At 45.9% G+C, this 12,064-nt stretch overlaps 1 protein-coding gene across 2 annotated transcripts in view; it reads left to right on the top strand.

Moving 5' to 3' along the window:
• Window positions 1-2,504: 2,504 nt before the first annotated feature.
• The window catches only part of ZNF354C (zinc finger protein 354C), a 30,178-nt gene continuing 20,618 nt past the window's right edge, over window positions 2,505-12,064 (top strand). The window contains exons 1-3 of one of the 2 annotated variants that reach the window (XM_050794188.1): window positions 2,505-2,508; window positions 8,081-8,361; window positions 9,716-9,794. In XM_050794188.1, the coding sequence (XP_050650145.1) occupies window positions 9,768-9,794 (27 nt within the window). In that variant the 5' untranslated portion in view covers window positions 2,505-2,508; window positions 8,081-8,361; window positions 9,716-9,767. The other variant, XM_050794186.1, reaches the window with a different exon arrangement.

Below are 12,064 nucleotides of genomic sequence, written 5' to 3'. Positions count from 1 at the left end.
TCCCACCCAGAGGTCAGTGGGTGGGGCTGAAAGTTCCAAGCCTGTAATCCCTTAGTCTTTATGGTGACCAGCCCATCCTGAGGCTCCCTAGCAGCCCCATCCTAAGTTGCCTCATTAGCTATCAGGGGAATCAGCCCCCAGTATTTCAGCATAGGTTATTTTCTATTTTCCGTAAGTGTTGGCTGGTCTGAGAAATAAAGAGTACAAAGAGAGAAATTTTACAGCTGGGTGTCTTGGGGAGACATCATATCAGCAGGTTCTGTGATGTCCCCTGAACTGCAAAACCAGCAAGTTTTTATTAGGGATTTCAAAAGGGGAGGGGGGTACGAATAGGGAGTGGGTCACAGAGATCACATGCTTCAAAAGGCAATAAAATATCACAAGGCAAATGCCAGGGCAAGATCACAAGGCCAGGGCAAAATTAGAATTACTGATGAGGTTCCATGTCCTGCTGGGCACACATTGTCATTGATAAACATCTTAACAGGAAACCAGGTTTGAGAGCAGACAACCAGTCTGACTAGAATTTGCCAGGCTGGAATTTCCTAATCCCAGCAAGCCTGAGGGCGCTGCAGGAGACCAGGGCGTATTTCATCCCTTATCGTTAGCTGCATAAGGCAGCCACTCCCAGAGTGGCCATTTTAGAGACCTCCCCCTGGGAATGCATTCCTTTCCCAGGGCTATTCCTTGCTGAGAAAAGAATTCAGTGATATTTCTCCTATTCCTTTCTGCAAGAAGAGAAATATGACTTTATTCTGCCCACCCCCGCAGACAGTCAGACCTTATGGTTATCTCCCTTGTTCTCTGAAAATTGCTGTTATCCTGTTATTTTCAAGGTGCCCAGATTTCATATTGTTCAAACACACATGCTTTACAAACAATTTGTGCAGATAACGCAATCATCACAGGGTTCTGAGGTGACATACATCCTCAGCTTGCGAAGATGATGGGATTAAGAGATTAAAGACAGGCATAGGAAATTATAAGAGTATTGATTGGGGAAGTGATAAATGTCCATGAAATCTTCACAATTTATTGTTCAGAGATTGCAGTAAAGACAGGCATAAGAAATTATAAAAGTATTAATTTGGGGAACTATTAAACGTCCATGAAATCTTCACAGTTTATGTTCTTCTGCTGTGGTTTCAGCCAGTCCCTCCATTTGGGGTCCCTGACTTCCCTCAAGAATTAGCATAAATCAGGTGTGACCAAAAGGGCTTGTTATGAATGACAAAGATAGTCCTGTCACCTCTGTAACTCAGGAAGTTCCAAGGGCTTTAGAAGCTTTGTACAGAACCCAAATGTAACAAAGGATGCTTCTATCACCCTTATCTTTCATGAAATTACGAAGTTCTAGGATCTCTGTGCCAGGAACTGGGGACAAGGACCAAATACCTTTCTTATACCACAAGATACCATATTCTGTTGAACTTCCTTGGCATTCTTTTTTACTAGTTCCTCCTCATGTTCCCAGTCTTTAAAAAAGAAAATGCTTCAAAGGTGAAGTCTTTGGACCACTTGTCTTTTCTGTCTTTTTTTTTCTGTTGTTGTTGTTGAGACAGAATTTCATTCTTGTCACCCAGGATGGAGGGCAATGGTGCAATCTTGGCTCACTGCAACCTCCACCTCCCAGGTTCAAGTGATTCTCCTGCCTCAGCCTCCTGAGTAGCTGGTACTACAGGTGTGTGCCACCACGCCAGGCTAATTTTTGTATTAGTACAGACGGAGTTTAACCATGTGGTCCAGGCTGGTCTCAAACTCCTGACCTCAGATGATCCACCTGCCTTAGCCTCCCAAAGTGCTGGGATTACAGGCTTGAGCCACCGCACCTGGCTGTCTTGTCTGCTTTAATCCTACCCTTCTAATCTCATGTTTTTAATACTATTTACATGAATGATTACCAAATTTATTTTACCAGCCCTGACTTTGGTCCTGAATTCCAGACTCATCTATACAACGGCCTCTGCAGCATCCCTGCTGGATATCTAAAAGACTTTTCAAATTTAACACATTCACAACTTATTTCTGACATCTTCTCCTCCATCCCTAGACGTTGGCCCCCCAAGATCTGCATCCTGTAGTTTTCCCAGTCTCGGTTAACAGCAGTTTACTTCCTTCAGTTTCTCAGGCCCAAAATTTCAGGATCATCTTTGAGTCCTTTCTTCTATGCCAACCATCAGCTCCATTTTCAAAATAGATCCAGACTCCACCACTTCTCATAATTTTTCTCAGTTCAAACTGCTTTCTTCTCTCACAGAGATGACCACAATAGCCTAACGAGTCCTAGTCTGTCTGCTTTTTCCTTTGACCCTTCATTTTAGTCTCAGCACAGCAGTCAGTGATTATTTAAAAACGGAATCAGAGTGTGTCTCTTTTCAAATAAAAATTATTCTTACACTGAGATAAGAGTTTATTCAAGGCTAGTACAATAGGGGAGGGAGATTTGGCTTTACTCCAAATGCAACAAGGACAAGTGGGGTTTAATAGGCAAGGGTAAGGATGAGGGGGTCCATGGATAGAAAATTCCTAAGAGGAGATGTTACTGCAGACCAGTGCACCAAAAGCGGGAGTCGCAGCAGAGAGTTTAATGATCGTAGGGCAGCCAAATGAGGAGATGGGAGGAAACCTCAAATCTGCCTCCCTGAGAGGTTTGGGAATGGGGTTCTTAACAGATCTGGCTCTGTGAAGGGCTAAAGTGTGGGGACTGATGATTGGTTGAAAAGTGAGGGGTCAAGTCATGGGACAGGGAGAGGAAGAAACCGCATTCCTGTGTGTAGTCGGTTCCCTGGTGGGGATCTTCCGACCCATTGGCATCAGCCATCTTGCTGGAATTCAGGATCTGGAAAACACCTTAAGCAATTCTTGGGTTAGAAGATCCAGTGTCAGAGATTCTGTCTATAGGAGCAATGGGGGAGCAGGTGGTCAGCACACTGCTTGACTCTTGGTTAGTTAGAGCTTCAGGGAAGTGGGTCAAAGTGCACCACTGCACCCTGCTCAGTGTCAACTGTAATTCTGCCTAAACTCTGGCTTGTAATTCTCGCTAACCCTGCGAGGGAGGTTTCAGAGCCATCAAAGGCGAGGGAATTCTTGCTAAGCTGGCTTCGCAGCATTCTTGCTAACACATCACAGGTGGGGGATGAGAAACTCTTGTCAGATATGAAGAATTATCAGATAGATGTCAAGAATTGGGGGATTCTTGCTAAACTGACTTATCAAGACTGTTTGCGAAGACTGGGCTGGGCAGGACAGGATGAGGGCTAAGGTCAAGGCCTAGTGGAAAAGAGGGCTCAGAACGGCCTGACTCAAGTTTGATCAAGGAGGGAGTCTTTATCATTCTCTGCTGCTCAGAGCATTCTCCTCTCATTCATAGTGAAATCCACTGACATAAGATCCATTAAGAACCTCCACATTCTGCCCCCTTGCCTAGGATCTCCTACTGTTCTCTCCCTGTTCTTTCTGCTTCAGCAACAGTTCCTTCTTGTTCCTTCAGTAAGCCAGGCATGCTCCCACCTCAGGGTATTCGAGTTCGCTTTTCATTCTGCCAGAAAGACTTCCCACAGACACTTACATTGGCCCATCCCTCATCTTCTGAGGGTCTTTCTTCAAATGTCACCTTCTCAATGAAATGTTTCTTAACCATTCAAGAAAATCACAAACTCTCGGCCAGGTGCGGTGGCTCAAGCCTGTAATCCCAGCACTTTGGGAGGCCGAGGCGGGTGGATCGCGAGGTCAGGAGATCGAGACCATCCTGGCTAACACGGTGAAACCCCGTCTCTACTAAAAAATACGAAAAACTAGCCGGGCGAGGTGGCGGGTGCCTGTAGTCCCAGCTACTCGGGAGGCTGAGGCAGGAGAATGGCGTAAACCCGGGAGGCGGAGCTTGCAGTGAGCTGAGATCCGGCCACTGCACTCCAGGCTGGGTGACAGAGCGAGACTCTGTCTCAAAAAAAAAAAAAAAAAAAAAAAAAATTGCAAATTCTCCCACCCTCCAAGTTCCTGTTCCCTTTTTAAATTCTTGTTTGCACTTATAGGGAAGTTTAAATTTTTCCCCTGAAGTTTTGATAATTTGACTCTATAAAACAAAATGATACATAGCTTAACAGGAAAAAAAAGGCATACAAATTTTACTAAAGTTCATACAAGCACAGGAGTGATACAAAATACAAAAACTCAAAGAAAGGCAAGATAGTGGATATTTTTATACCATCTTGAAGTTACAGGAAGAACAGGGACTTGGGTCATGGCTAAGGCAGGTTATAGGAGGGAAGAGAAGAGGAAAGACCTGAAGAAAAGGTAGACTCATTATGCAAATGAAGCTGCACAGGTAGCAGCCTAAGAATATATGGTAGCCCATGGTTAAAGTTTCTGCACCAGATTTTCAAAGGTATCAGACTCTCAGTTAATCTTTCCCAGATCTGGACAAGGGGAGAGCCTCAGAGAAAGCCTATTCACCTCTGTTGTTTACTTCGCTTCATTTCCTCTAGAGATGCAAGTCTCCTCTACAAAAGACTGCTTTTCAGGACTATTCCTGTCTGCAAGCTCTCTGAATAGCCATCTCAAGATATGTCAGAGAAGTATATTTTGGAGTGAAGTGTTTTGGTTGCCTTCACACTCATCTCTGTCGCAAAACATATTTACTCCTCTTATTATCTTTCCTCTCTCTCCTCCAGTAGAATTCAAGCTGCATTTGTGCACAGGTCTTGCCAGTTTTGCCTACTGGTGTATTTCTAGAATCTAGCACAATGTCAGGCACAGGATAAGTGTTCAATATAATTGTTGTTGTTGAATGAATCAATAATGAAATCCTATACAGTAATGAAAATGAATGAACTTTGCAGTATCAAGCTAGACTAATCTAAAAGTGTTTGTGTTGAACATATATACACACACACGATACATATATAAGCATAAATCTTTATATAAATTTATGCATAAATATATCTGCTATATACATACATATAACTTTATATCTACTATACACATACATATTGTATATTGAATATAATATACAATTGAAAATATACAATTGTATATTGTATGTATATAGCAGATTACCTTTATATACATACATATTGTATATTGTATGTATATAGCAGGTTAAGATTTAAAATGTTGCAAAAATAATGTTTAGGGACACATGCATGTGGAGTAATTATCAAACAAAACAAAGAATGCTGAAAGCAACTCAGGAAAATGACTTGGGAGCACTGTGAACAAGGCTTCCAAATTTGGGGTAAATTTCTCTTTTGTAACCCAAGTGTTGGGTATGTGGGTATTTGTTTTATTATTATTAAACTGTGGGCCAGGCACGGTGGCTCATGCCTGTAATCCCAGCACTTTGGGAGGCTGAGATGGGTGGATCATGAGGTCAAGAGATCAAGACCATCCTGGCCAACATGGTGAAACCCCATCTTACTAAAAATACAAAAATTAGCTGGGTGTGGTGGTGCGTGCCTGTAGTCCCAGCTACTCGGGAGGCTGAGGCAGGAGAATTGCTTGAATCTAGGAGGGGGAGGTTGCAGTGAGCCAAGGGCACGCCGCTGCACTCCAGCCTGGTGACAGAGTGAGACTCCATCTCAAAAAAAAAAAATAAAAACAAACAAAAACTGTGCCTATGCATACATCATCTTCTGTGTATGGTACACATTAAAATAATTTAAAATAACATAACTATCTTGTGGTTTTGATTTGCATTTCCCTGATGTTTAGTAATGAACATTTTTCATATACCTGTTGGCCATTTGAATGTCTTTTTGAGAAATATCTATTCATATCCTTTGCCTATTTTTTTTTTTTTTTTTTTTTTTTGAGGCAGGGTCTCACTCTGTCACCTTGGCTGGAGTGCAGTGGTGCTATCATTGCTCACTGCAGCCTCAGCCTCTGGGCTCAAGCAATCCTCTGCACTCAGCCTCCTGAGTAGCTGGGACTACAGGCCTGCACTGGCATGCCTGGTTTTGTTTACTTTTTGTAAAGACAAGATTTCACTATGTTGCTGAGGCTGCTTTCGAACCCCTGGGCACGAGTGATCCATCCACTTCTACCTCCCAAAGTGCTGGGATTACAGGCATGAGCCATTGTGCCCATTTTTAATGGGATTGTTTGTATACTGTTGTGTGTTTTTTTTTTTGTTTTATCTTTTCTTTGAGATGGCATCTCGTTCTGTTGCCCAGGCTGGAGTACAGTGGCATGATCTGGGCTTATTGCAACCTCCACCTCCCAGGTTAAAGCAATTCTCCTGCTTCAGCCTCCCGAGTAGCTGGGGTTTCAGGCATGCACCACCACGCCTGGCTAATTTTTGTATTTTTAGTAGAGACGGGGTTTAGCCACACTGGCCCGCTGGTCACGAACCTGTTGGGTTATTTGAATTCTTTGTATATACTGGGTATTAGTCCTTTGTTGGATGAGTAATTTACAAATATTTTCTCTCAAGAAGTTGTCGCTTCACTATGTTGTTTCTTTTGCTGTGCAGACACTTTTTAGATTAATATAGTTCTTTTTATTTTTCTTTTTGTTGCTTGTGCTTTTGAGGTCTTAGCCATAGACCTCAAAAACACAGGCAACAACAACAAAAAATATTTGCCTAGATCAATGTCCTGAAGAGTTGTCTCGATGTTTCCTTCTATTAGTTTTATAGTTTGGGGTCTTTAAGTCTTTAATCTATCTGGAGTTGACTTTTATATATGTTGAGAGAGAAGGGGTCCAATTTCATTCTTCTGCATGTTGTTATCCAGTTTTCCCCAGAACCATTTATTTAAAGACATAGTCCTTTCCTCATTGTGTGTTCTTGGCACCTTTGTTGAAAATCAGTTGGCTATAAGTGGGTGCACTGATTTCTGGGTTCTCTTATTCTGTTCCGTGGGGGTGTGTGTATCTATTTTTATACAAATATCATGCTCTTTTGTTTACTAACACCTTCTAATTAGATATAAGCTCATTCCAGTTAGAATGACTATTATTAAAAAGACAAAACAAAACAAAAAAATGACAGATGCCAGTGAGGATTTGGAGAAAAGGGAACTCTTATACACTATTGGTGGGAATGTAAATTAGTACAGCCACTATGGAAAACAGTGTGGAGATTTCTCAAAAAACTAAAAATGGAACTACCATACAATCCAGCAACCCTACTACTGGTAAAGGGGGAGAAATCAGTGTATGAAAAGGATACCTGCCCTCACGTTTGTCACTGCACCATTCACAGTAGCCAAGATATGGATTCAACCTAAGTGTCCAGCAGTAGATGAATGGATAAAGAAAATGTCATACATAGACACAGTGGAATACTATTCCGCCATAAAAATGAATGAAATAATGTATTTACATCAACATGGATGGAGCTGGAGGTCATTATGTTAAGTGAAATAAGCCAGGCACAGAAAGACAAGTACTCCATGTTCTCACTTATATTCGAGAGTTAGAAAACTTGATCTCATGGACATAGACAACAGGAGGATAGATACCAAAGGCCAGGAAGGCCAGAAAGGAAGGGGAATGAAGAGAGGTTGGTTATGGGTACAAACATACAGTTAGATGGAAGAAATAATTTCTAATGTTTAATAGCAGACTAGGGTGACTCTACTTAGCAATAATATTATGGATATTTCAAAGTAAATAGAAGAGAGGGCTTGAAATGATACCAACGCATAAAAATGATACATGCTTAAGGTGATGGATACCCAGTACTGTGACTTGATCATTACACAGTCTATGCAGGTAACACTCACATGGGTATTATGTAAATTATTTTGTATCAACAGAAAAATAATCACAACCAGCGGTGGGAGCGACAGCACAGGGATCCTCCTAAATGCATCTAATTCCGGATTTTGTTTTTCAAACCACTCCGTTTGCCTAACAAGTGCGCGGGCTGTAGGCAGCACGGCCAGCAGCGGGAGGCCTCTTGCCTCGTGTGCGGCTTGCGGACTCCCTCGCCCTGCAGCGCCTACGCGGACTGTCGCCCTTCAGGGCTCTCGCTGGCGGAGGCGGTTCCTCTCCCGGAGGTCGCCGCGCGCACCGCGGCGTCCCCTGGGAAGTGTAGTCGGCGCGGGGCCCGAGGCATGCCGGGAGTGGTAGTTCTCCCGGGGTCGGCGGGGTTTCGGGGACAGTTCGCGGCCTTTCGGGGGTTCTCCTGGCTTGGGCCATCCCGGCTTGGCTAGAATTGCCGGCCTGGGGCCGAGGCGCTCGCAGTGGCCTCTTCCGGGCCGGCGTGGATCCGGGCCTCTCCAACCAGTGGGCCGCGTGCAGCCTCGTCTGGGCTTCTGGGAGCAGCCCTGCGCGGCTAGGGGCCCTTGGCCACTGGGTCCGGGGCGCGTCGGGAGCGGCCTGGACTGCCGGAGACCCGCGGAGGGAGCGCCTCGCCGGGTGAGCTGGGTGCGCCGGGCCGTTGAGGTGGGGGTGCCAGCCTTTTGTCATTGTTCATGCTGCGGTTTTCTTCTGTGCGTTTTCTTCTCAGTAACGGAAATAATAAAAGCAGTAGCTGATGCCCGCCAAGAGCGCTCCGGTGCCAGGCAGCGGACTGGCGCATCGCCCGAACGCACCCGCGCATCCCTGCTAACGGAGAGGGTGGTTCCCGCTCTGTCCGGGGGAAACCGAGGCAGGGTGGCGAGGCCATTGTCCAGGTGTAACTGGGGCCTGGGGCTTGGATCAGGATTCCCTTCCCGGCTCTACTACTTTCCGTTGTGACTTTGGGCAGGTCACGACGTCCTGATTCTCAGTCTCCGTCACGTTTGTAAATGCGAAGATTAAAAATACTGCCTGGAAAGCACTCACCGCTTCCTGGGAGGAGGTGCGCGTCGCCGCGTGACCGAGGCCTTGCACGGCAGCTTCCCCTGGGCTGGTCGAGGCACTCGCTGGAGCTGGCCCAGCAGAGCCCCAGGTTGGCTCCATGCCACGGGCACCCTGAGGAGTCGCAGCAGATCGCAGGCCTGGAGGCCCTCACACTTGCCTGGCTGCCCCAGGCAGCCTCTGCCCCTGCTCTCTGTGGGGCAGGCACGGTTTCCACCCCTCCCACCGGGGGTTTGTGTTTGGGCAGCTACGGCTGTTTCTGTCTGTGGATGCCATTGGAGGCGGCACCTGTGGAGTATTATTTAGGAGGGACAGCAAAGCTCTGGCATGTGTCTTGGGTGGGGACAGTGTCTTAATCCTGTTACTTTGGGTAAAGTCCCGGCGAAGATGTAGTAAGAGGCTGGGAAAGCTGAGTGGTTGGATTATGCCCACAGTTTCTTGGGGAGAACATAGCACTCTACGGAAGGGCCACTCAGGGCAAGCAGTGGGGTCTGTCACTAGGGTGGAGATGCGGGGAAGCCTGTTTATCATGGCTTCCACAGGGAGGAAAGGGCGAGGCAGGGCAGTCAGGCTGAGGATCAGCTAGCTAGGCTGGAAAGTGGCACCCGAGGAAACTGGATATTCATTGCAACTGTTAGGGCGTGCAGTTTAAAGCTAGCTAAGGACTCCAGACATCCATGGGTGAGTCACAGTTTGCCTAGAGGTAGCTGAGAGGCCCTCAAGTGGAAGTTAAAGAGTCGAAGTGCAGAAATAGAAGTATGGAGAAGGGGTGGAGGTTGGCAAATTGCCCTAGTGAATGCTTGTCTTGGTTTACGTCATTATGTGGGGTGGCTTTTTTGAGACCTGATGGACGTTATGGGCGGTTGTAACTTCCTCTGTCCAAGCCATCTCCTGACACCAGGGTTCCTCTTGACACCTTTTTCCTCTGCAGACCCACTGTGTCCACACTGCTCTCCCTGGGCAGGAGCACTGAGGAGGAAGGGATGGCTGTGGATCTGCTGCCCGCTCAGGTGAGAGTGAGTGAAGTTTGTCTTTTTCATCCGTTGGCTTCTGGATGCAGAGATGGTAGACACGTTTCCAGACTCTGTCCAGGTACTTTTTGGTCCAACTAAAACGATGAAGAATCCGGAGCCTCAAAAGTTTTTCCCAGTGTCTTGGGCTTAGCGAGGGGCTGCTGAGGAATGTGCCTCTTTTGTCCCCAGACCACTCTCAATTCACCCCACTCACTTTGTGATCAACATTTGAGGCAGTTCTGAGCATATGCTTCCGGCTGCGGTGGAGCTTGGTGGGGAGAATGGGGCATGAAGCTGTCTTTGTCTTCACGGAGGATATAGTCACACTTGGGGCTAAGATGTGGAAGGGCTGGAAGACACTCTCCACAGCATTGACTGAGCCCTGTGTACAGGACCCTGGGCAGCACCCAGGGATGGAGAAAGGAAAGCTGTCGTTTCCATCTTCTGGGAGTTCGTGGTCTCGATCTTAGGAAACATAATTAAATGTTCAGGGGAAATATCCCAGAAGTGGGGGCATTCTGAGTTTATGCTGGAGGCCGGGACTGATACTGGTGCTTAGAGAAGACTAAGGGCATCCCAGAAGGAGTTCAGCATGGCTTGGGCTTTGAAGCCCAGAGGTGGGGAGGACGCAGGCCTGGGGCCTTCCCCTCCTAGCGCAGCGGGGATGTTAAGCTGTCCAGATGTCCCTCTCACCTGTCTAATTGATGCCTCTCTTTCCTTCTCTGATTCTTCTCTTTCTTCCCTGCTAGTTTAGCCTTCCTACCTGGGCTCTTTTATCTTGTTCTTTCCCCATTCGAGATCCATTTTCATTACTTTAACCCTCAGCTTTCTGAGTATCTTCCCCAACTCTGTCCTCAGACCTAACCTTTTTCGCTAGCATTCCTGTCTGTCATTCCGACGTGGAAGTCCCATCTTTCCTTCACACCAGCTCCCTTTCCTAGTCTTCTCCCTTCTGTGCGTTTTCTCTTCTGCCATAACCCCAAAGCCCATTTTTCATTGACTCCTTTTCCAATAGCCCATAGGCTAGAAATATGGACTCTGGAGCTTGACTTCATGGCTTCGGATCCAAGCTAGGGATGTGGCCCTGAGCAAGTTATTTTACTCTCTCTGTACCCCATTTCCTCAATTTTGGTGGGGTTAATAATATACATACCTCATTGAGTTGCTGTGAGCAATAATAACAGTAGTAGCTGGGCACAGTGGCTCACACCTATAATCCCAGCACTTTGGGAGGCCAAGGCAGAAGGATTGCTTGAGCCCAGAAGTTTGAGACCAACCTGAGCAACATAGTGAGGCCTTGTCTCTATAAAAAATTAAAAATAAAGTAGCTGGGTGTGGCAGCACCTATAGTCCCAGATACTAAGAAGGCTGAGGTAGGAGGATCACTTGAGCCCAGGAATTCGAGGCTGCAAGTGAGCTATGATTGTGCCACTGCGCTCCAGCCTGGGCAACAGAGTGAAACCTTGTCTCAAAAAGAACCCCCAAAAGTAGTAACTATAAGCATATTTACTGCCTCCGACTAGCTGGGATTACAGACATGTGCCACCATGCCCTGCTCATTTTTTGAATTTTCAATAGAGACAGGGTTTCACCTTGTTGACTGGGCTGGTCTCGAACTCCTGGCCTCAAGTGATCCACCTGCCTTGGCCTCTGAAAATGCTGGGATTCCAGGTGTGAGCCCCCGTGCCTGGCACTGGTTGAGTATTCTGTAGAATGCCCCTCCATTGTGATTTGTGTGATGCTTTTTCTCATTATTAGCCTGGGGTTTGGGTTTTGGGGAGGAAGGTCACAGAGATGAAGTGTCAGTCTGATCACATCATACTACAATTGCATACTAATAACATGACTTATCCCTGTTGCTGTTCCTCTTTATCACCTGCCTGAGGCACTGTTTGTCAAGTTTCTCCACTATACAGTTACCTTCTTTTTCTGCCTTCCCATATACTGTATTCCTTAGAAAGACGACACGGCGTGGCGAGATAGGCACCACTCCTAGAGGTGAAGAATCGACATACATTATTTGGAAATCTGTATGGAGGATTGTCACGTCTCTCCATTTATTTATTTATTCAAACATTTATTTATATCAGTATGGCAACCATGGATCTTTCTGCTCTCTGTACATATATCAATTATGCTTTAAAAACTTTTTTTTAGTGGTTACCCTATAGTTTTCAATATAAATTTACAACTAATCGAAGTCTGCCTTCAAATAACATTATACTGCCCCATGGGTAATGGAGGTGTCTTATAACAGAGCACTCCTC

The sequence above is a fragment of the Macaca thibetana genome, chromosome 6 (assembly GCF_024542745.1).
Source record: "Macaca thibetana thibetana isolate TM-01 chromosome 6, ASM2454274v1, whole genome shotgun sequence".
NCBI classification, from domain to species: domain Eukaryota; kingdom Metazoa; phylum Chordata; class Mammalia; order Primates; family Cercopithecidae; genus Macaca; species Macaca thibetana.
The sequence above is the reverse complement of the archived record's forward strand: the minus strand, read 5'-3'. Positions and strand labels throughout refer to the sequence as shown.